The 25,254-nt window shown below is 40.8% G+C and overlaps 1 protein-coding gene across 2 annotated transcripts in view; it reads left to right on the forward strand.

Annotated features, from left to right (window-relative positions):
• The first annotated feature begins 53 nt into the window (after positions 1-53).
• Positions 54-25,254, forward strand: part of ZSWIM6 (zinc finger SWIM-type containing 6) — a 124,953-nt gene continuing 99,752 nt past the window's right edge. For both annotated transcript variants that reach the window (XM_071730619.1, XM_071730620.1), the window contains exon 1: positions 54-671. In XM_071730619.1, coding sequence (XP_071586720.1) covers positions 161-671 — 511 coding nt within the window. In that variant the 5' untranslated portion in view covers positions 54-160. The remainder of the gene's footprint in view (positions 672-25,254) is intronic.

A 25,254-nucleotide genomic window follows, 5' to 3' on the forward strand; every position in this document is an offset into this window, starting at 1 on the left:
CTATTTACGTTTGTGGCGGCAATTTGCATAAGGCCACGCCCCCACTCTCATATAAGGGCAGAGGGGGCGTGTCCGGGGGGGCTCGCGGCCGTTCGTTGCCTTCCTGGAGCCGGTTATAGGGTACGGGCACTTCCGCTGCCTGCTTAGAAGCGGCGCGATCATGGCGGAGCGCGGTCAGCTCCCTCCCCCTGCTAAGCGTCTCTGCTGCAGACCTGGCTATGGCTCGGGGTGCAGGCCGGGCCAGCGGGCGGGCAGCACCGGACCTGGCAGCGGGGCGCTCTGCGCCGGACCTTCCTCTGCAGCTGCCGCCGCCGCTTTGGGGCTGCTGCCGCTCGGCAAGACCCAGAGCCCCGAGTCCCTGCTGGATATCGCGGCTCGCAAAGTGGCGGAGAAGTGGCCCTTCCAGCGGGTGGAGGAGCGGTTCGAGCGGATTCCGGAGCCGGTGCAGCGCAGGATCGTCTACTGGTCCTTCCCCCGCAGCGAGAGGGAGATATGCATGTACTCCTCCTTCAACACTGGCGTAGAGGACCCTGTCACCGTCCCCGGGGGTGCCGGCACGGCGCCTGGCGGGGCCGCGGATGCCGCCGCGGCCGCTGACGAGAACCGCCTGCCCTTCCGCAGGGGCATCGCTCTACTTGACGGCGGCTGCGTCGATAACGTCCTGCAAGTCGGTGAGTCACCGGCCGGGGCCGCGCTCCGAAGACGGGCCGCTGCCGGTCGGGCAAAGTGCCGCCGGCCTCCCCCGCTGCGGCTCTTCCCCTGTGTGTCACCCGCCTGCCCTTTGGGCAGCCGCCTCACGCCTGCCTTCCCTCCGACGCCCCGGCGACCGGAGCCTGGCCGCCTCTTCCCTCAGACCCCGGGAATGGGGGGAAATGTTGGGCAGCGCGAGCACGGAGCAGCCGCTCGCAGTTCGGCCCGTATGAGCCCTTCACTCCCCGGCTGTAATGCGGGCCGGGCAACTTCCTGCGCCGGTCTCCTCCCCCTCGCACCCAGGACACGGAGTAGCTCCCTTGCTTCGTGACACGGCCACATCCCCATCCCCCGCCGCCGGGCGCGCCTCCCCCGCCTGTCCCTTTAACTTGCTCCCGCCCCCCACCGTGGTGTGCCCGCTCCTGGTAATCCAGCCTGTGTAATCGCGTTTGGCTCTGCCCCCTCCCCGCGCCCACCCCAGGTAATCCGGGTCATCGCCTTACCCCGAGCCACAATAGCTAGGAGATGCCGCCCCCCCCATCCCGGGGGTACCGCCGGTGGAAATGAATCAGCAGAAGGACGGCTGGCGGGGAAAGGGGGGGGGCGGGTTGTGTCGCCGTCCAAAATAAAGACAAAAACCGTGCGAGCCCCCGGCAATGGCTCTGCGGAGGGGGGGGGAGGGGGGACGTACTGGGAAGGGAGGGATCTGCGAACAAAGGCATTTCTAGGGCAGCGGCGGCGGTGAACCGGAGGGAGGGGGGCGCGATCCACCCCGCCTGGAGGGGTTTAGAGGGGTGTGTGCGCTTTGGGATGAACAGCTTCGAGACAAGAGAGGGGGAAATGCTGCTCTTCCTCCTCCTGGAACAATATCCCTCCCGCCACCCCCTTCCTCCTTCACACACCCGCCGCCTACCGCTGCTCTTCACCCGCTGCGGGCGCCCCTGTTTAACTCCTCCCTGCCTGTGTTTAAAGGGCTGCAGAGGTGTGTACCCCCCACTTTTGGGGGCCTGCCTGCCTGGGGCCCCACGCCCCCCCCTCACTGAATGGCGGGGGCGAGACGCCCCCGACAGATAGCACCCCCTCCCCGCCAACCGGTGGTGCGTGATGCTCTTTGTGCGAACCGACCACTTTGTTCTCATTTTAATGTTTGTGTGTGGGTCTTTTTGTTTGGGTTTTTTTCCTTCCCAGTTTTCTGTCGCTTCCACTCCTCCTCCCCCGTAAAAGGGAAGCCTGACAATAGAAGCTGCTGCTGGCCTTTTGTTAGCGACGGAGGCTTGTGCTGAGGGGGTACGCTGGGCTTTCCCCCCTGCACTCCCTCTCCAAAAAATGTACCGTCCAGCCTGCTGCGGAGTTGATTTGGCGGGCATCTTGCAAACGTGCTATTTTTTTTCCCGAAGGGAAGCCGTGTCCCTGTGCCTAGGCCCAATACTCTTCTAGGAGGAGTTTAATCTTCCAAATTTTTTTTTTTTGTTTGTTTGTTTGTTTGTTTTTCTTGGTTTGTTTTTTAAATCTAGTAAGTTTACTCAGAAGTTTTATCTTTTGGCTTTTTCATTCCAAAGGTCTGAGGAACATCGGTAGTTCCTCAGGAGTGACAAAACCAGAAGTAGGGTTTTTTTTGATTGGCAATGCTGAGATTCCCCCCTCTCCTACCCCCTCCTTTTGCTTGCACTGGGTTCTGTTTGCAAGTGATGAGGAATGACAGGAGTGCACATAGGGAGGGTTTCTTGGCTGATTACATTTAAGCAGGAATTCACTGTGAAAATAAAGCCAAAGGGTGATAAATAAAAGATGCAGTCTTCTCTAGGAGACAGACACCCAGCGTGGGCTTTGCTTCACTTGCTTTCAGCAGTGGAATAGGCCTCGGAGAGTAGGTCTGAAAGAAAAAAAAGTAACTTTTTGTATGGCTTTGAAAGGGGAGGGGGGACATTGAGTAATGTTGGCAAGGGTCAATGTGAAGAAAGAAAATATGCGTAAGTACAACTGAAGTGTTGACTGCTGCCTCTGGAGCCCTTAAACAGATTCCAAGCAAGTGCTATACCTACTGAAAATATATTTGCTTTTTTTTTTTTTAACTTTGTTTGGTGTGTTTTGTTTCTGCAACCTTGTGTGAGCCTCCTCTGAAAGGCTGCACAAAAATAGTAGTGGAAAGCAGTGAAGTGAAACATGTCAGTTTTTCTGACAGGCCTTTGGCTTGCCTGGTGAGGGAGTCATGGAACACTTCAGTAGGTTGGTTCCTGTTGTAGGAAAGATTTTATGTAATTTGGGTAGGTAGCTGTGTCATTAGGTTGGCTCTTGCTGTTGAGATAGTCCTTGTGAAGCAAAGAGGGGCAACTATTAAAGCCAGTTCAAAGAGGGTGAGTTATACTGGGTGGAGAATGGAATTGGTTCTATATAATAGGACTGAATATGTAGTATTCAGGAAAACTTAACTTTCACTTTATGTGGGTGCGTGGTTAGTGATCATATAAACGTGAACTCTGTTCTTTGCAGTATGAGTAATGGAAACTCTGTAAGCGTTTACTATTGTACTATGGAAAAGTATAGTTATTGGACTAAGTGTATTTTATTACCAATTCTAATAGCCTTACTTATAACACAAAGCATTACTATAAACAGGAATGCAGGATTTGATTTCTGAAGGAGGCATACATCTCATTTCATGGATAGATTTGCTTCTGAATGCTACAATTTTTTTTTCCAGTTTAGCCTGGAATAAACATTCAGCCACTTTTATTATGTCAACTCTTTTCAGGCAGGAGAACTTGCTGTGCTCTGCTAAAAATCTTCATATCATTCTAGTTCATGCCTCTCAGCTTCACCTCATGTGTGACAAGAAGAAAATCCTAAATAAAAGGAAGATTTCACATTAGTGATACAAACAAATAATGTTCTTAATAATCAAACAATAAAGTTGTCTGCTAGCTTTTTTGGAAGTTGAATGATACTGTGAGTGTAATAGTTAGCATCACTTAATTTTGAAAGAGTTTTCTCAAAAAAAGTTGGTTTCACAATTCTATTTTCATCTAATTTTTTTATAGCTTTTTTATATGTTGCTTTTGCTTGTGTGCAACTTTTTTAGTTTATTTAAAAAGAAAATTAGAAGGCAGGATTCTAAAGCAGGAGTTTTCAACTGCATAAACCAGAGCTTTTCTATCATACATTCTTTTAATTTATTTCAATGCTAGTATTTTTAGTATAAATTGTATTCGAAACTTGAAAGCACTTTGAGTAAATACAACAATCTGAAGGGAAAGTAAGAAATTGACTGTGTTTCATTTGGCCAAATTGGTGAAGATGCTAGAAGTGAGCAGACAGTTTTAGATGGCCAAGTGTGTATTTGGTTTCTGAGGTTAGTCCTGACTTAGTATGTAGTGCAGTGTTTTTGTCACAGCTGTGGCTGTCAAGGTTAGGAAAAGGTGTGATCCCTCAGTAGCACAGTTGACCTGGTGAGAGCCCTTACTGCAGCTATTCTAGGAGAAGGAAAAAAAGCCCGTTGCCTCTGTTTGATAGGACTCCTCTTGCTTGGGAGGAGACTGCCTTGGCTGTAGTGCTGCAGAGCTTGGCTTTACTGCTGTAGGTGCATCTGCATTAAAAGTACTTAAAGTGGTTTCTTGATATGTCACATAAATGCTCATAAAGTATCCTTGTCTGTCTTTAATTGTTTGTCTTTGTTGCATAGACCCCACTTGCTCATACACATCTTCCTTTAAGGCTTTACAGTCCTTTCCATGGCAGTGTTGTCCTGAAAGCAAATAACTGACATCAGCAGCATGAGGCTTTGTAATCACGGTAGTCATGCCTCTTAGGTATGAATGGCAAGGGAGTGAGTTGGAGGGAAGAGACTCCTAGGGAAGGAAAATAATGTCAGGAATTAATTGGCTGGCACTTACCACAGCTCTAGAATTCAATGTGAATGTGAGCTAGAAAGCTGCCCTGTCTGAAGCAGGTTCAACCGAGCTGTATCGTAACTGTGGAGCTGCAGGCTGTTTTTTCTGAAGCCACTTGGTGTTACGTTATTGGTGGATGTAAGCAAAATGCTTTTTAAAGAAAAAACAAAGTAGTATTTCTCAAGTATAAAATAATGGTTGTCACTCCCATTTTTTCATTGTTTTTCATTGTTTCTTAAATTAAGTTAAAGACTTTTATTTTTTTCTCCTCTTTTCTTTTAAGAAATATTCTGCCTCAGAGGGTCTTTACCATCAGATGATTTACAGATGATTATTGCCCTGCTTTTTATCTTTTTGCTCCTTATAAATATAAGCTGAAAATTTGATGATGGCTTTAAAAACCAGGAAAAAAACCTTTTTTTTTTTTTCACAGGAAGGAGCTTTTGCAAGACCATGTTGGTAACAGGTATTCCTGTGGAATGTGTATTGTAGTTACCAAATTTCACATCCTTCTAATTGATGGTTTAAGTTAATTTTTTTTTCATCTCTCTAGCCATTTTTACTCAAAATAATGTGAAGTTGTAGAACAAGTAAAACAACGCTTCCTTCAAGATTTAGTTTTTTAAGTGCCAGTGTGTCTACACATTGCATTTATTTGCGTGTATATGTGAAACATTTTTCTGTTGATAAAACCACACCTGTTGATAAAACCACAAAGTATTTTATTAGCAGAACTGGCTGAAATATTTTTGTGCTGGGAGCTGAAATGTGCCTATCAGCAGACAGGATGGTCTTCACTGCATACTGTGTATATATATATGTATATATATATATATAATTGTTGGTTAAACATGTAGGACATGTGGATGTATTAATTTTTTTTTTTTTTATGTAATGCATACAGTACTAAGTTGCATGACAAAACAAAGGCTGTCTTTTGTTGAGATACAAACACTGTGTTTTGCATTAACTTTGTGGTATTCTGTGATACCAAATTGTTTGGTATGTATAGTGACCTCTTTCCAAGAGGAAAAGGGTATGTTAAACTCTGCCTGTTTGAGGAGAAGTTTATCTGCTGAAAGGAACAAGCATGGTTTCTTATGCAGTCAGCCTGATCTCAGGGCTTGGTTAGGAATGTATGACTAAAAACCAGTAATCCAGAATTTGTTAACACAATATTGCGGTAGAAGAGTAAACAAATGATGTCTGACTTTTTGCTGGACTTTTTCTGACTTAGTTCCAAGACCACTAGTCCTGTGAAAATACCTTCATTGATTCCAGTTTCAATTTGCCTTAAGAAATAACTACCAATATTTCCAAGTTCCAGAACTGAAACAAGTAAACTATTTTTTATATATTTCTTCCTGAAAGGGAGAATTCTGAATGGCTTCCAGTTTCCTTGTTAGACTTGGAATGCAATGCATTAATTAAGGAATACGCAATCTATTTTCAGTGTGTGCTCTCGTGTACTATCCTTGACCTTGAATTATTTCTCTGAAAACCCTAAAAAAAACCCCAAAACAGACAGACAGGAAAAAAAATAAACTTTTTTCAAGGCCAAATCATTCAACATGGAAAAACTTGTAAAGTAACTCATGTGGGTTTTTTTCAGATTTCTAAAAATACCTAATCTGTATTTCAAGAGAAAGTGAGCCTTTTAGATTGATATCAAGATATGAAAATAAAAACTTCAGACTATCTGTGTGATTATGAATAGTAAAATAAATATGATAGGACAGTGCCAATACTTGTCTAGAATTTATTTGTTTTTTAAGGAGAAAATGGATTGTAAATTGTTCCCCATTATGTTCTTTAAAACAAAGAATCTTCTTTTCTATTAAACTTTTATGTTGGGTTGACCTAACAATTTTTTCATAGTTTTTTTCAGGTCAGTATTAATGTTTCTCAAGTTTCATTGTTCCCTTCAAGGATTTCCTTGCTTCCAAGAAAATTATTTTCATTGTCAAAGCTTGCTTTCTGTTTTAGATGGTGATTCCATCTCTGTGTATGATCAGATGTTCTGGTATGTACCTGATTTTGAGCCAACTGTCATGCCAGCAACTGGTGCTACTGCATGTACTCGCGCTCTCTCTGCTCCTAACTTTCAGAGACAATTAATTGAGAGCAAAATCTGTGTGATGGTAGACTGGACCTATTAGAGGGTTAGCATTGGACAAGCTGGTTTTCTTAAAAATAAGTAGCTAGTTGCTGTGTTTTGCCATATAATTTGCTTCTTTTAATTAATCTGTTAAAAGTGAACTCTTACATAAGACTGGTAAAGTTCTAATTAAAATAAAAACCCACTTTGAGTGAAAAGTATCATATTATCATGTCTGGCAATTTTCACTGGTGAACAATAAAGTAATTTGATGGCATGCTGTGAGTCTGCATGGTTCAGTGTCACCAGCTGTTTAGGTATTCTAGTTATATCAAGATAAATAAGGAAGTTTTTTACCAGTGTAATTAAATATGAGTGCAAAGATATGGTAATACAGGAATGCAGTTGACATCCCTTGTTTACTGTTTAGCTGTTTTTTCTTTGTGAATTCGGTATGAGAATTTACTGCATCTTTAAAAGAAAAAAAAAAAAAGGCAAAAAGGAAAGCCAAAAAGGACCACTGTATTTTAACTTGCAAAGCTATCCTGATCTATGAATATGCTGTCTGTGACAGGAACTAATTTGGCATTTTAAAAAACTTTCATATGAAACAAGGGCATGGATTTAATGTGAATTCTTATTGCTTGGAATGCAGTCATCCTGACAGCTTGTGAATACTTGAGTACTGTCCAACAACTGCACTTACTCTGGGAGATCTGTCTCCTTGAACTTCCAGGTTTTTTCTTGCTTTACTTTTTAAGACTACCTATGCAAAATGCTTCTCTCAGCGGGATATGTATGCAGCCCTTGACATGGCACTGACCTTCTATGAGCTGGATTACTGGAGATGAGATGCTTGTACTGTATGCTGGTTTGCATTCTCCTCCTAGCTATGTGCCAATTACCATGATTTATGTGATGCCCTTGCAGAGCATTAACCTGCTGTCCTCTGGAAAGTAGGAGTATGAAACCAGTCTTAGTTGCTTTTGCCTTGCTATTGAATATCTTGAAAACTTGTGATGTAAGTCACTATCTTGAAATAGATTTTTCTGACTTAAGTCTGCAAATGTGCAAGCAAACCAGACAAGTATAGCCTTTTAGTAGTAACTACAGTGTAGAGAATTCCTTTGTGGTTAAGTCAGACCTGATAAAAGGCCTCCTGTAGGTGCTGAGAGGTCCCACAAAATACGTTTTCTGATTTGACACAGTTCAACATAGACTGTCTCCTAACATGGGCTTTTTACCAGCACTTTATTAAGCCCTTCTGAAAAATGAAAAACAAACTGTTAAAAAGGGGAGTCTTTAAAAATGCATAATTTATATTTCAAGGTAACAGTGATGCACACCGTCACACACTTTAAAAAGTAGAGCTTCATCTCTTATGATTATTTTTACTCTAACCCTATACTCCTTATTGCGAGCGAATGCATTTGATAGTCTGAAAGTTTTTTGTTTTGGCAGTATATGGGTAATGCCTGAGAAGATCTGATGTTAGTTGGAAGGATGCAGTGAAACCTGTCAATAAGTTTGAATTCACACTAGTAGGCCTAACTGATCAGATAAATTGGAAGTTCATTTACTGAATTAATGTGCTAGAAATTCAGGTGACTTTTGTCCCGCTTTATTTACCAGTCTGCCTGTTTACATCTTTTACTGTTAATTGGTGTCAGACCTTAATACATTATGATATTGTTGGAAAAACAAGTGGAGAAAATGGAGTGATAGGAAGGAATTTCACAGAAGCAGGTTGGGGGTTTTTTTTCTCACAAAAGTTAATTGCATTTAAAAAATTGTTTTAAAAGTTGGGTAAACCAAATGTTGCAGAGCTGTATGACTTCTAAGAAATGAAGACACTTTGTACACATGCCAAGTTTAACTACTAACTCGTTACTGAGAGCGGGTAGTAATGCAAATACAGTGCAGGAACTGTGCAGCTGACTAAAATGCTTAATTTATACTGATTAATGAAATCAAGAACATTCAACCACTGAGGCACTTTAAATAGGATAAATGAAGTGTAAGACAATTTGGTCCTTAATAAAGTAGAGGATCAAGTTTGCATATATTTTAATTATTTTTAAGCTTGTGTTAAAAGCAAGGTTTTTGGTTCAAAGGCTTTTACCAACTCTGTCCCTCTTGGATTTGTTTTCTTATGTTTAACGTTTGACTCTTGCTTGTCTTCTAGTGGCCTGCCATCTCTCTGCACACCAGTGTTCATCTGTGTGTGGCAGCGCAAACTCTCTTGGCAAATCAGGGTCTAACTTACCTTTATCAAGAGTGCAAGAGTGACTGGTGAAGTTTGTAACTTGTATTTACTTTCCACATTTGACTTTGATATTTTGACTGGCCTAAAGTTGCTAGAGTACCAGTCCATACTGAGTGATTAAAAAAAAATGATGGAATCGATAATACATTTATGGAAAGTGTAAATAAATTCAGCTAGTGTGGTGTTCAGCGTCTCATATGCTTGGTGTTTGGTCACTTTTGCCACTACAGCTTTGGCTGTAAAAGGTCAGATAAAATGTTTGTGCTAAGAATTCATTAACAAATACATCTACAGATAATCTTCTGGAAAATGTAAGTGAATCTACAAAGCTGAGTAGAGAACCTTGCATCAGGTGATTGATGACTTGCATGGCTGTTGTCTCAAGGAAGCACTAACTTTGCTTGTGTTTGTGGAATACAATGCACTGCTTTGTGAGGGTGAAAAGTGGTTTTAGTAAAACACTCCTTTGCATATTTACAAAGCTGGCCTTAGTGGCTGCATTAAGCATGGCTTCAAGACAGTTCTGCTGTGTCCACTGATTTTAAAAGTTCAAGAAGAGGGAAAAATAGGTAGTCTAAAAGAATTGTTTAATATATTAGCTGAAGGAAGGAAACCTGGGGCACTTCTGTTCTGACATACTATGTTATGACCAATAACAACTGGGACAACTGTCTCTGTTTCTGCTGTTGTACTTGAAAAATGAGTCTTAGTTCCTGTACTGATTTGGGTTGTAAACCAAAAGCTTGCAAACTGACTACAAATAGTGTCTTGGGAATAAAATATTAAGTACCTTATATCCTGTTTCTGTCTGGATTTAGTGTAGCTATATTACACAGAAGCAGAAAACTTCAATTTTGCTTTTTCTAGAGCAGAGTGATGAGTGTAACATAAAATGTGTAGCTGTTTTTCAGCTTTTTGTTATTGCAAGCCATGACATGAGAGAGCCATCATGCAGCTTTCCTGGTCAAATCTAAATGGATGACTTAATAGAGGTGACTTCAGCTAGATATATTGCAAATGCATGAACAGTAGGCAGTGATAGGGAAGGAAACTTGATGTATAGGTGCTGTGACAGTCTGATGGGGATAAGGAAACTGAGAATAATTAGTGCTACTTAAAAATTTTAGAAACAGCATACCACTTTGACTGAAAGCTGTCAGTAAAACTATCTTTGTCATGTATCCTGGCAGTAATTTACAGGCGTTATTTCTAGGTAATTATGTAGAGGATCTTGGCTGTTTAATGGCAGGAGTGAAGTGTTCAGGAGTAAAGAAGAGTCTGAGTAAGATGTACTTGAACAGAGGTAGTAATGTACTGAGTAGACCATAGTTGAGAGGCTGGGAAGAGAAATGGGGAAGTACCGATGCCTCTGATAAGGTAGAGGTCAAAGACCTCAGTAGATCTCTGAAAAGCTGTATTAAGAAGCTGAAGGACTGCCCCCTCTTTATGGTCTGCTTCCAGTAAGTTTTAGAAACAGCAATAAGGAAACTAAGGAAATATTTATGAAATGAAACAAAGCTTTCAAAATGGAAAGCAGGTTGGCAAAATAATTTGTCTGCTCTGCTTGAAGTTATGAAGTTGGTGTTCTGTCACTCTCTTCAACCTTATGTCCCAATTTCAATTTTTGATATAAGCTGTGATTCACAAAAGAAATGCTGCTTTTTCAGAAACTGCTGACTTTCTATTTACTTGAAGGATACTTGATGGATTGTACTTTATCAAAAGCAGAAACTGTTTCTGTTGAGTCGTGTGGAGGCTCCACAATTACAGTGGTAAAACAAAGCTATTGACTTCACTTTGAGCAACTACTTGAAACAGATTTATTCATAGGGTTAAATACACATTGATAAGGTCACAGAATATAATTTAATTTATTTTACTGTAAGTCATAGTCAAATTGTGGTCTGATGCTCCTCAGCTGACAATAAGTGGGTTAGTTTTAAAGCATTGCATATTGGCAAAAGGAGACATATTATGGGTTTTTTTTCTCACAGTAGTGAATATTTGTGGTACCTGCATTTATGAACAACAGTTATTTGTTTTTTTCAGGGCTCTATATTGGGCTGACCTGGGTCTTACAATGGAAGGTGCAGTGAGGAAAGAAAGGATTTTTAAGAGTGATTTACAGCTTTATTAGGTACTTCTTTGTATGAAGTTAGGAAGTAGTGGGAAAGAGGTAATGAACTGTCTTGAGGCATTACAGTGGTGATTAAAGGAAATGGAGAGTTTTTCTTGTAGATCAGAGGCCATATGAAAGACATACCTGAAGCTGTTAAAGGTTCACAATAAGCAATAAAGAGTGAAAACAGAACAAGTGTGAGCTCAGTGATTCCAGCTACTAATTGTAATAAGTAAAATTTTGGGGGGTAAAAAATCACATAAAAGACAAAGAGGCACGTAGAATAAAACCAGAACTTATATAAGAGTGCAACAGCAAGTATTAGAGAAAAAACTGTCCCAAGTAGTCAACAGCCCATCCTTAAGACATAAGCCTGCAAGACAGATGAAAGGGCTGGGAAGGAATACTCCCCACAATGTATCTTGGTTATATAATTGAGCATGAGGTAGAAAACACCAACTAATTGGGCTCACTGGATTAACATCTCACCTGTATGTTTACGTACTATTAGCATACTAAAATACCCACACATAGGCTAGAGGGACACCTACTAAGAAAAAGCTCCTGCTCTTCAAGCATGTGAAGTGATATTTTTAAACATTGCCACTTTAAATGGAAGTGAAGCACTAGTTAACCAGTCACATGTATCTATGAGTAATGTGCAGAGGGACAAGGAAGGGTACTGATGTGGTCAGAAAGCTGAATACTCGCAGCATGTAGAACAAGATGGCAGTTAGATCAAAGCTGCTATTTCCTGATTACTCAAAGTGCAAAATGATAGTTAGAGAAATGTTAGGCTTAATGGATGAATGGAAAGAGATGTGAATCATGGTTATGCACTTTAGTGAATCCTGCCTGTTATGAGGTCCATTTTCCCCTCCCTCCTTGAATAACAAAAGGAAGTTAAGAAGTAGAGATAAAGTGTTGAGAAATGCTACTCAAAGGAGGAACCAGAGGAGGATGACTGTGCAATTAGAAGCTGTGATTTTAGGAAGTAAGAGGAGAACAGCAAAAGCTGGTAAATATCAAAAGTTCCAGGAGGAATTCAAATCCTGAAACACATCCATAAGGAAGGGTTCCACAGGAACCTCAGTGAGAGTTATCCCAGTGTTACACACTGCACTGGAACCAGTAAAGGCCCAATGGCAGAACCACATTCCCGGCAAGGGCCTTGTCCTATACAATGACTTGGCCATTGGAGTGAGAAGATGATTATGTCAGACAGGTAGTGTGATGATATCATATGAGCACCTCAGGCAGAAGTTAATGCATGAATGAGATGGGGGAGTCAGCAGTGTAAGAGTGCAGAAAGAAGTCTGTGAATTAGCCTAGGATGATACAGCTTTATAGCTGCACAGGGGGTTATTTTGTACCTGTGCGTGGGCTGGGCAGCCTGGGAAGACTTACATTGCATTCAGCCTTGATGAGGAGATGAATGTCCTGAGCCTGGGAGTGGGGGAGTCCCTGGTGTGAGGGAGTAAGGCAGAAGATCAGAGCATATTTGTCTGTATTGCAGCTGTTGCTGGTTTGAAGTGCTAGGAGTGGAAAGGGTATGTTTGCAGGGTGGGCTGGGGGTGGGGCTGCAATACAATCTTCTGTCAGTAGCTACATACAGTAAGTGGCCAGCAGCATGTTCAGCACAGGCTAGAAGGACCTTTGATAGGCTCTTCTGTGATCCCAAACACTGCTCCATGCTATGATATCCTGCTCTCAACCCCAAGCAGCTTATTTTCCACAGGCAAAAGCACTGCTGGGCTCTTGGTCAGTTTGCTTTCCTGCAGGAAAGTGAATATATTTGTGAGCAGGGGGCTATTGTGAGGTTTGTTATTTGTGTTGGGCACTTAACAACAGTGTCCCGTATGATGGTTACAGCTTGTTAGCCCTGACATGGACATGCTGGTGCAGTGGTACATGGCCTCTATTTGAGCTGTGCCTGTCAGCTGTTCAGAGGCTCTTGTACTGGCCTACAAGACCTGGGTTGTGTCATAAAGGTCGTGTGCTCATTGGAGGCTGAGGCTGGTAGCCAAGTGGTCTTTGTAAATACAGGTTTCAAGCTAAAATGCAAGCTTGATGCCTCTCTTCTTTTTAAGGCTGGTAACCTCAGGTTGCCTGACAAAGCATATGAAGAAAAAAAGCCATAAACCTTTAATCTGAGGGAAGCTGACACTTTATTTCCAGTTACAATTTAGCAGGGTTATCACTCTTGCCCCCTCCCTTTTTCTAGGCCCTCACCCCTTTTTCCTGGGTGACCAAGCCTGCCGCTTTAAGGAAAGCTGCTGATAAAGCAGCTTAGTGTGGTTGTGAGCCTGGGAGTTCTTCTCCAGAAGCCCATTCCAGTGAGCTTGCTCCCTTTTGTCACTTGGTGAACTCCTCCAAGGATGGTCTATGAAACAGGACTATTGAAATAAATGTTTTCCATTGTGAAATACTCTAGTCATAAATATGGTAAATGAAATAACTGACTCATTTGCTGTGCTGTGACTCGTTTACTGCTCTGTGCCTTGTTGTGTAACTCTCAGAACAAAAAATGTGGATTGCTGTGCTTAGAAACTTGTCTTTTGGAAAGTTTTTATGTGATTGTCACGTGCAAACTTCACCAACAGTGAAGACCACTTTGTTATTTAACATGAAGTTTTGTGGTTGCTTTAGGTTGGCTTAAATGCAGGCTGCTGTCAAAGGGATGCAGCAGTTCTCAAGCTTGCAGCTTGTGCCAGGGCTTGTGGAGTTGTGTGTTGAGCCAGAGAACTGGATTGCTTGTGAATTCTGATCTTGATGGGTGAGTTTTACCTGGCTTATTGGCTAAGAGTATGCTACTGTTGATTCAAGGGAGAGATTGCAAGAGGGCAGCACTGAAAAGGGCAGGGCTCCTTTCTGTGTCAGTCACACTTAGACTGGGTTAAAGTGTTCATGAGAGCCCTAACTGCTTCTTGGGGAAAGCACATAGCTACTGTACATGGGAAATGAGACGTGGCAGAAGGTTTGTTCCAGAAACAGCATCATGGGTCTTCCCTGAGCCCAGGCTGTTTGTTGAGCCTGTACCAGTGAGCACTCAGTACATCTCTTAGTCTGCAGTGTTTTTCTGTGTTACAAAACCTTGTCCAAGTGGTGAGTACCCCTCCCACACTCCACCAGTGGTTAAAAGAAAGACATCTGTTTCCTTTAAAAGTACAGGAAAGGAGAAGGAAATGCCGGTGTATTTACTCCAGTTGTACATACTCACTTCTTTTTATATCTGCACAGCTTTTTGCCTTCAAAGTTCATATCTTTTCTTTCGAAGCAATACTAAGCTTTAGCGTACTTGTGTATACATAACTTACGAATAACACATATAACTTTTGAAGCAATTTTCCTGCTTATTATGCAGTTGTTTCATAACCGAATAACGTGTTCTGTGTTTTATTTTCATTCACAGCTGCTGACTTCAGTTGCTATATTATGCTAAATGTAAGCATTCAGTTTTTTATCTAATTAGGCCTACTGAGACAACATAGCTAAGGATGAGCTGGAGTATCTTCTTTGCTTCTTGTTCTTTGATCTGTTTCCACCTGAGTCTCACTGGAGGCTTCAGAGTCATGGTGGTGTAGCAGGGAGTTCAGATGACTTTCATGGTCTTTATTACTGGTAGTAATGCATGAGAAGAAAATGATAGAGTATTATTTGGATATCTCAAGCTGTGTCTGTAAGACTGTCACAAAGGGGGAAAAAACACTGCTTGTAGACTGAGTGCTTGCACTATGAACCTCACTGCAAGTTTAAAATACTTTTGTTAGATTCCAGTATTGTTGCTGCCTCCCCAAGCAGAATAGCAATTGATCAGAATGTTAGTACTTTGGCTAACTTGCTTAATTTGGAAGCTAAATGACAAAACAGCTGTTCCAGTAATTAAGGCATATTTACTGAAATTATCTGTTTTCAGAACCTAAGTAAAGTAGATGATAATCTAATCCAGAGGGACCTAACTAATGCAGAAATAAGCTTGCCCCTAACTAGTCAAGGTAAGAAGTGTATTGGAAGCCCTGTTAGAGATCACAGTGCAGATGGATCAGTTTTCAAGGCAGAAATAGATTTCTTTTACGACAGAGATTTCATGGGCTTGATGTGGGCCTGTCTAGGAGAGGGTGCTTTCGCTTTTTCAGTTATTTGCGCTTGAGGAGATTGAAGTTTGTTACTGGCTCATTTTCAGTGGTAGCCTACTTCAATGCAGAAGGATTGATCTGGGTTTCTCATTTGCTACGGCCCTCCTGCTGGCCTGCCTAGACATTTGTGGCGTACAGACTCTTAAAGGCATGCATGAGCAGAATTATCCTGCTTAAGCAGGATACTTCACCTTCTTTGGTTTTCTCCTGCTGGAAGGGAGCCTTCATGACCTCCAGCCCTAATTGAAATATCTAGTTCCTTCCTAACCTCTGCAGGTGGTGTTTATCATACATCCATGCTCTTAAACCATACATTTTTTATTTGGGGAAGGTGAAGTCTGATACCTTTCTGGCTCCATAGCTGCACTGCTAGCAGTTTTGTATTAGGTGGCTTCTTTCTGTTTTAGGCTGGTCACAGGTGTTTAATGTGATAGTTTTGTAAGCTGGCTATGATTTCTGGAAGCCAGGTTTGTTAAAGAAGTTCTAACTTGAACTCTTGTTCACTTGGGAGAACGAAGTGCAGTCAGATACATCAGGCCTTAAATTGTTGTAACAAATAATGTGTTTTTGAGGGTGTCTTCCTTTTAAACCCTCCATGCTACCTCTATTTCCTCTGTTATTTTGAAGACAGATGCAATCAGGGAAAACAGACTGTTCAGAGCAGGTTATTGAGCTCTACACAGTGCTGTTGCTCACATGAAACTAATAAATAGGAAAAAGAACAGTTACCATGAGTAATGTAATGAAAGACCTTAAAATACAGTTGAACAAAACAAGTGTTCAGTTTTGAAACTCTGCTGAATTAAGCTCAGCACAGTAGTAGGAAGGAGGAAGGCTTAGTGGGACCTGAGTGGGGGAAGAGGAATGCTTGTGGGCTTCTTTTTTCTTAATGCTATTATAGTTATTTCATCTGCTGTGGGTATCTGTGTACTGTAGTTGCTGTATTTGCACAAATCCAAGATGGTGACGCAGGTTCAAGTTTCTCAAGAAGTATTTTAAGTCACACTTTATTCATAACTGAGTATGCTTTGTCTTTAATTGAGGGAAAACTTTTTTTGTCTTGGTGAAAAAGCATTTTATTGGAAAGACAATTAAAAGAGGATTAAAAACCTGGGTTTTTTTGTGTACTAGAGTGGAATGAGCTTCCTCAAACCTGCCAAACTTAAAACTTACTGGAATTGATACGTAATGGAACAGACAGCTCGGAGTGGATGTTCTCATCACTGCTGTGGAGTCAACTGAAAACAGTCTGCCACCAAAAACCAAAAGAACGTACCTAGCTTTTTGCATACAGATTTGCTCACTAGTTCAGAATTTTGTTCAGGAATCCTGACTCGCACTTGCCAACCTTGCCAAAGCTCCCAGAAGTATTACGTCAAATACCTTCACACCAGCTGGAGGTGAGAATGCTGCCTGTGGGTGCATGGCCATAAACTGCTGTGTGGCAGCTGTTTGCTGTAATTTCCTCTCTTCAGACCTTTATCTTGCATCTTCCTGAGAGACAGCTGATCACCTTCCACCATGTTGTGTGGTTTACTTTCTAGTCACTATTGGGACACTGCCCACAGACCAATTTCTGTGGAATAATGAATGTGCCACCAGCTGTGTTTTTGCATATTTTTTTGTTGCTGCAGTAGGTGTGAAGTTAGACAAGGTTGCTTGGCCTGGTAGAGAAATCTAAGACAATTCTCAGGGTATAAATTTTGAAGGTATGAAAGAGTGGTTACACTGCGTTTAGATTACTACTACTACTAAAAATGTTCATATAGTTTTATGCACTTTGATGTTATTTGAATTCAGCCCAGAGTTACTGTCAGTTATTCTGTGCAGTTGGCAGGTTTAGCTCATCTTGTCTCTTTTAAATGTTTAGAGATAAAGATTGTGCAATCCAGCAAAACTTCATGAGCTGGGACTCATGAAGTTACTTTTACCACACAATTTCTGCTGAATGCATCCCAGAAAAAATTAGGTGTGTACAATGATTTGATATGCTTTCATCAAATTGAATCTGTTACAGATTCAGGATGCAAGTGCTGGAAATATATGAGCTCAGAATACTTTTTAGAAACAACAGGCACAGAATGGGCTAGTTTGAGTTTTTAAGAGGTGTACTATAGTAGAATCTTCCCAACAATAGCACAGCAGCAGGTAGTAAAGCAAACAGAAGATACATAATGATTGAAATCTTGGCCATTGGGAGGCCTTGGAACTTTGTTCGCTTGCATCATGTGTATCAGTGTTGCAAATACCAGCATCCTTAAAAGAAGGAAAAAAATCTATACAGAATGGTAAGTTATGGTGAATATACAGGTTCACATTGTACTTGTCATTAAGCTTTGTGATGGATCCAGTTAATTTCCTTCTCTTCCCTCAGCCCATGTAGCAGTGACAGAGAAGAAAAGACAAAGGCAAACCTGAACTGCGTGCTGTTCATTGTGAAGACACATTTGGTTTAATCTGCCTATTTGTAAGCAGAATGTGACATTGACCTTATTACATGCAATGATTGTGAACCTTTTGAAATCCTTCAACTCTTAATTGCTGCAAACTTGAAGTACATTCCTGATGGCTGTAAACTTTTTAATATCTTTTTGTATTTTGGTTATTTTGGATATAATTTTGGATATTTTGATTAGGTCTGCTTTAATATGGTGAATACAGAAAGTGTGAATAAAGCACCAAAGAAGAAACATCAGCTGAAAGTTGGAATAACCAGTTCACTGAAAGTTTTGATAATCATGAGCATCTCTGGAAAGGTAGAATAACGTTTTTCTTCTGCCAACAGATTTCAGAGTTGATGTATGGCTTTTCTGAGAGATTTGTATCACTCTACCTACTGCTTCACTTAAAGCAGGAACAGGATCTGGGATCAGTGCAAAAGCCTTCATTAACCCTGTGTGCCAATAATGACCCTTCTGCATTCACTAATGCTCTCACATTTCACTTAGCACTTAGCAGGGGGATAGCCTATTTTTGGCACTGAGAGGCTAATTATGTTTATTGTGCTGTATACACAGAATAATTTTAAAGGCTTACACAAAATAGGTGTGAGAGGGAGGGGGGAAAAAAACCTCTCAGAATATATTGAAATGCTTATGTGTGTTGGAGACTTTATTCCATCGTAAACACAGAAGCTATTTGCCAGCTTTCATTATAGGTTTTCCATACATCAACAGCTGTGTATTATATGAACAGCTGACAAAAGCTCAGGCTTTTCAGAGGTAAGGTGAGCTGGGCTCTGGATAGAACTGAGAGCTTTACCCGGGAGGACAAGGCTTTTTTTCCTACAGAAGCGCAAGTGTAAAGGCAGCTGACATCAGGAGTGCAAATTTGAAACATATCTGGAAACTTAATTCTCCCAGCTGTGGTGTTACTGAACTGTAAGGATTTATTTTATTGTCTTTTAGGATGTTAATATATAGCAAATAAACTATGCATTTGCATGCAGCTTTTTGGACTGTAAAAATGCTGCAATGTGCAGAATAATTTATTAAAATAGAGTGAAGGAAGTGCTTGCACAAGTGGTGTGATTTATCTTGTGGTGAGGAACAGGGGGGTCACTGGGGTTAAACTAGATTTAATAAATAAACCCTGTAGTTCTTTTGTGTTCTTGGGTTTTCCTGAATTTAGAATTATGTTGGAGTGTTATGGAAATACCTCTTGAAAATCAGCAATCCCTGGTATTTGTAAACCAGTATCTTGGTGTACTTGCTATTATAACTCCCCTGCCACAGCCATAGTACCTCATTTTGTGTGTGTTATTAATTAGATAACCTTAAAGGAATGCTGCTTATCTCCCTCTTATTTCCTCTATATCTGCATCACTAATGCAAACCCTTAAATGGAGCTGTGTGACTGCTTTAACCCGTAAGGTTTGGTTTTTTTTATTCTGCCGCTTAACCCTATACCTTGCAAGCAATGCTCAGAGGGAACTTTCTTGAGGAACGCATGTTGCGCTTTGAAGGGTAGCCGCTGACAACGTGTGTGACTGGGGTGGGGGAGGGCTGTGCTGGCAGTAATCGGATCAAGTTGTCCAGGCACTAAGAAGAGGAACTTGAGTGCAACAGCGCGGTAACAAGAATGCAGCCTGATGACACTGCAGAGGCTAAATGATGTATAGAAAGTAAGTTTTTGCACAAATGGAGCAAGGCAGTGTTTCTCAATTAGATTGTTCATTTGCTGCCAGTAAATTGCTTTGCCTTGAAGAGCAAAACAAAAAAGTTTTATTACAGCCTTCATAATTGGCTAACAGATGTTTTTGTTTATAAACTGTTGTGAATCTACAAGTCTAAAACAACAGCAGAGACTGCTTTCTTCTTTAATTTGAAGACCATTTCTAATATGTCTTGCTATCTCTTAATATGTGCACTGCTGAACACAGGAGGCTTCCTGGAGAAGAGATATTTAAACCTAGCTTAGTTAAATGATCTCAAACAAGTAACATTTCCATTTTGTTGGGAGCTTTAACAGAGGCTGAATATTGAAAATTAAAATACTTTTATTCGCTTAATAGCTTATTCTATTATACTACCTTTGGTGAAGTATATTGCTTATCTTGTTCAATTCTATGTCAGTCATAAATCTTAAAAATATTGGTTCATAGTTCCATGTCTTGCATATAGTAACCATTGGGCTTGGTCACAGCAGACATGAGTGCTTAGCCTGTGTTTGCAGAGGGTAAGACACAATGTGTTCATTGGACAATGGAAAACAGTATAAAATTGGTTACTGCTACCATTTTTCCTAAACTGTTCATACTGCTGTTAATCGCTCTCCTTTGCAATTATTTAATTATTTTGTCTGTAAAAAGCAAGAGATTGTCTGATTTTAAGATTCTTTTCCTACAGGGCATAATGCATAATTGCAAACTCTTGAGTTAGAACAGTTTAATGTCTTACGTATAGGGTTACGAAAACAGAGTATTCAACACAAAACTGCTTGGTGAATTATCCAGTTTAAAATGTTCTTCAGTATTAGAGAATACAGAACTGACTTTGACACAGGAAGATGATTGATGGCCATCATTCTTTTTCACCCCACTAAGCCAAAATCGCCCATGTGTAGTGTAGGCTTGACACTTTTTAAAAAAATTCTTGCTTGTGGCAGCCTCTTTGTCAGCTATTGAAGGCTCCTTTTGGATTATGGAGAGCAGCATTACTGGAGCTCGAAGACATTTTGGGATCCCTTAGACTAAATACGGGAATCAACATGTTCTCTTTCCTGCTCTTCTGGCCCCCTCTCCTAATTTTCTATTTTGTAGCATGTTCCTCATCTGCTGCAAATGAATAGTGGATGAATCTGTATGACCCTCATTGCTGTAGTTCTGTCTTACCTCATTGCACTTGAAAGCTTGGTTGGGTTCTTTTGTAGTCTGATACTTGGATCTGTTTTTTATTTTATTTGCTGCAATTGTTATGGGTTGTGGTTTTGAATATGTAAAATGTCTTAAACCTTCTACAAGGGTTTTCTTAATATGGGGTTCATTCTGTAAAGAACTGCATGCAGTAAGGCTTATTAAAAGTTGTTTAACTTTTCCTTTGCTGTTTTAGAACTTGATTGCCTCTGCAGAAAGGCTGGGTTATACTATGACATGTGTCTGTACAGTATGTCCTTGAATGCTCCTGGTGTTACCATAGCTTTGGCTACATCTGCAGTTGAAACACATGTATTCTTGCATTGTTGATTGGCCCTAAATTGAGTTCATGTTAATTATGTATGCTCTGAATCATATATGGCTATTAGGGACCCTGCTGAAAACTGATTAAGTGATTGCAAAAGTTAAGCCTAATTTTCACCAAACTGAGAAATGGTTAGATTTGTACAGTAGTAGCATAAGGTTTACCTGGATTACCCCTCTTCGCCCCCCTTCCCAGTCCCCTCCTTCTTCACTTCCCCCAGATTATCTCAAATAGAGCAAAACGTGGGTAATGAGGAACTAAGGCTATCTCTTGGAGGAACTTTGGTTATTGTATCTTTTGCATGGAATAGAAAACTACAGTTTTTAGTAAGTGCTTTTAAGAGGTTATCAAGGAGCTCTACAGTAGCTTAACCTTTGGGCCCTATTAGTAGCCTTTGCTGAAATGGAAACTGGGGTAGGTGGATCCTATCTATCAGGATCTGTTACTTGCCCTTCCTTTTCTCTACTGTTCTGCTTTTCAGCAAATGTCAGGATAGCTGCTTCTTACTCATTCCAGAATGTAAATAAATCTTAGCATTACTCTCATGCAACAAGGTGATACTTCAAAAAGTTACAGTTGCAAAATGCCATTTGACCAGAAAGTAACCGCTCAGATGTAAAGAAAGAAGTTGTGAAAGCAAAACAGTTTTCAAGACAATGATTTTTTGTCTTTAATAACAATTAAGTTTTTTTAGGCTCAGTTTACCACATAGAAAGTGACAGGCAAAAAAAGCAGCTGCAAAGTTACATTTAAGAAGTAAATGTTTTTTTAGTAGCAAATCTTTTCTCGAAAGGGTTCAAAGAGGGTCTCAGTTTCCTGTTTCTGACTTCTCTGTGTACACTGAGATTTACAGAATAAGCATTTTCATGCAGGTGAGTGGGTAACTGAATTGCAGGTGTGAGCTGGTGACTTTTCTTCCCTTCTCTAAAGAAAGGTTGGGTTTCCTGCTTGCAGTTCAATTCAGAAGCTAGCTTTCAAAGGAATCATAGAATCATAGAATCATAGAATCCTAGGGGTTGGAAGGGACCTCGAAAGATCATCTAGTCCAACCCCCCCTGCCAGAGCAGGGCCCCCTAGAGTACATCGCCTAGGAACGTGTCCAGGCGGGTTTTGAATGTCTCCAGTGAAGGAGACTCCATAACCCCCCTGGGCAGCCTGTTCCAGGGCTCCGTCACCCTTACAGTAAAAAAATTTTTTCTGATATTCAACTTGAACCTCCTATGCTCCAATTTACACCCATTACCCCTTGTCCTATCACTGGTCACCACTGAGAAAAGCCTAACTCCATCTCCCTGACACTCACCCCTTACATATTTGAAAACATTGATGAGGTCACCCCTCAGTCTCCTTTTCTCCAAACTAAAGAGACCCAGCTCCCTCAGCCTTTCCTCATAAGGGAGATGTTCCACTCCCTTAATCATCTTAGTAGCTCTGCGCTGGACTCTTTCAAGCACTTCCCTGTCCTTCTTGAACTGAGTGGAACTTGGTGGAAAACCTCAGTGATTTTCAGCAATTACCTCTGTATATGTGAGGATGAAGTCATAGCCACAACCTAATTGTCATTCATTTAGGTGGACCTAAGCTGACTTGGAATCTGTAAAGCTCTAGCCTTCATATCTGCTCTTGAGGACACCTTGCAGCAGGTGGGGATAGACATTCAGGAAAAGGCCATGGTAGAGATTATAGGTCTTAACTCAGTGTTTTGTTTGGAATACACTGCAGAAATATTACTGTTGCTTTTAAGACAATGTTTAAAAATTAAGTTAAAGAAGACATGGGATTGACCTTGAATATAATACAGAAAATTTCATGGTAATTAAAGGTAAGTTTGTATGTTGCATAATGGATCACTGAATATGTGTAACTAGGTAAAAATTTAAAGTGTTCAACATCATTCTAGACACAGAAAAGTATTTCAAGTACAGACAGAGCACTAATAATCATTAACATCAGTGATAAGCAAGATTTGCTAATTCATTTTCCCTTCATACCATGTATGTGTTTAGCAAAGTATTTGTTTCACCAGTCCCCACAAAAAGTTTGCTGTACATCTTGTGGACAGTTATTTTAATCATCAGTTAGTTAAAAAAAAAAAAAAAAAAAAGTATAAGTACAAGGGAGCCCTAGACTAAATTAGATTATTCCAAGTAAGATGTAATTAGGGAGAGCTCAGAGCTTTTCATGTCCCCAAGTAAAGTGACATAGTAATGGAATTTAGGGACTGAAGAGAATGTTTGCTCAGATACCTAGCCAGAAAAAGCAAATAGATTATTTCAGTCCAAAAAGCAAAGTTATTTGAGTCTTAGAAACTTGGTTTGATAGGGCTGTTGGTGCAAATATGTGGGCAGGGTTTTTGGGGTTTTTTTGTTTTAGGTTTTGTTGTTTTTTCCTAACAGGGAAAATTATCTTGACTCCTGTTCTAGTCCTCTGCCTCTACCGTTCCCTGTCACTGGAGATCAGAATGGCTGAGTGACATGCTTGGGATCTTCTTTAGAAGTTCTGCATACTTTAATCAGTTTCCTGGTCTGTTTTGTCAAGATTACAGTGATGGGGGAGTTCTCATCAACAGAGGCTGTCAGCAGGCTGTTAGCTCTGGCTGTTTGTGCTTCAGAACCTTTTCTCAGTAATGAAGAGTGGATGGTTTGGGCTAACTGGTGTCTGCTGACTGTGTGAGAGTCAAGTACTGCTGAGCATATATGCTTCTGTTTTGCTGGAGTGGAGAATGTCTTTTCTTCATTGTCTTTAGATTAAGGAATTATTTTGTTGAGAGAGTAGACCACGTGTCATGAGGCAGCCAGGATGAAGCAGTATTTCTTTCCCAGCTTGTATTCCATGCAGCAGTAGTGAAGCAACAGGAGAAACTGGACTGCAAATACCCCAGTATGTCCTACATACATAGCCTATTTCATTTGACAGAAAGAGAAATGATGCTCTTGTTCTAGCCAGCATCATCCTGGAGGGAGAAGATTGTGTAACTTAGGGAACTGTTTCCTAGCTCAGAAGTAGATGTTGCTTCAACCAAGTCTGTGACAGCAATTAGGTAAATACTTTGGTTTCACCTGTAAACCATTCATGTCTTCACTTCATACCATAATTACTGAGGCTGTCCCTTCCATCAAAAGCCAGATGCCTTGGAACATGAGACATCGAGTGAATTCTCAGTAGGAGTTTTGGCATAGCTTCAGCTTACATGTTATAATTTATGTTGTTGCATGGTGACTAAGTATGGTATCAGGTTTTCAGATGAAATCTTAGGTAGCTACCACCACCTAATTAAGAGACTTGAAAGACTGTTCTTTGTAAAAATTATTTTTAAAAGTTGCATTCCATGTAGTAACAGCAATGAATCTAAAGGGTCTGAAGTAGAGATTTTTCATTATGACTTAGTCCTTGAGAAACATGGTGGTTTGGGAACATGAAGAAGGAAGTTCTATGGAAGTGTTTGTATTTCATTGTTGCCAAGTTCTTTGTATTAAAACTTTTGGAGTCTTTTCTTCAACAACGGTTCTCAAACAGGTATTCCGTGGGTACCATTTTCTTCCCTAAAGATCTTTGGCGAAGATGAGAACAGGGTTGGGTTGGTTTCTACTTTTCAGTTTTTCAAAGTTTTTTGTAATTTTCTGTTGGGAAGTTTCCAGGCAGCTATTAAGAGGTTAGTTGGCTGCTAATCTGCTTTCGTCTTCACTCTCATCTTCTTGGAGAGACTCCTCCTTTATAAAGGCAGTCTGGATCAAACTCCATGGTTGTCATGACCTAGGACAGTGCTTTCTGGTTTATACATCTTATTCTTAACTTGGGGACAAAAATCTTTTACTGCATCAGGATACAAATGCACCCTCACCCCCAGTATTCTGTAAATAGAATTAGAGGCTGCAGGCTTTGCTGCTAACTGAACATTACCACTGTACGTGTTGTTGTTGCTATGCTTATGCATCCGGCAAGTTTGACACTTTACTAGTCTCTCAAATTTTTTTGTCCTCTGTAATGATAGCTTTTCTTAGATAGTAAATATGACATTACCCACTTTTTAGGCATTTGTTGGGGTAACTGTGGGTCACGAATGCCTCTTAGTTTTGCCCTGAGCAGTTACACTGCAGTGTTTCAATGCACTTGGCATTCCTGTTTGTTCATTTAGTTTTATTATATTTTGTCTCGGCAATATTGCAGTTGTAACAACTGGCTTTTCTGCCTGGGTGCAAGGCAGGAGTGTTGCCAATTCTTTCCCATCCTACTACGTGGTCATTTGCATTTTACATTTTGCTTGTACCCTGTGGTGATACTCCTTCAGCTGCTAGAGCTGCCGTTCTAATTAGCTGATGATGCTTGTTTTTAGATTATTGCATTTTATTATGAATGGTAATGTTGTAGGCAGAAAACACA

This window comes from Heliangelus exortis, chromosome Z, assembly GCF_036169615.1.
Source record: "Heliangelus exortis chromosome Z, bHelExo1.hap1, whole genome shotgun sequence".
NCBI classification, from domain to species: domain Eukaryota; kingdom Metazoa; phylum Chordata; class Aves; order Apodiformes; family Trochilidae; genus Heliangelus; species Heliangelus exortis.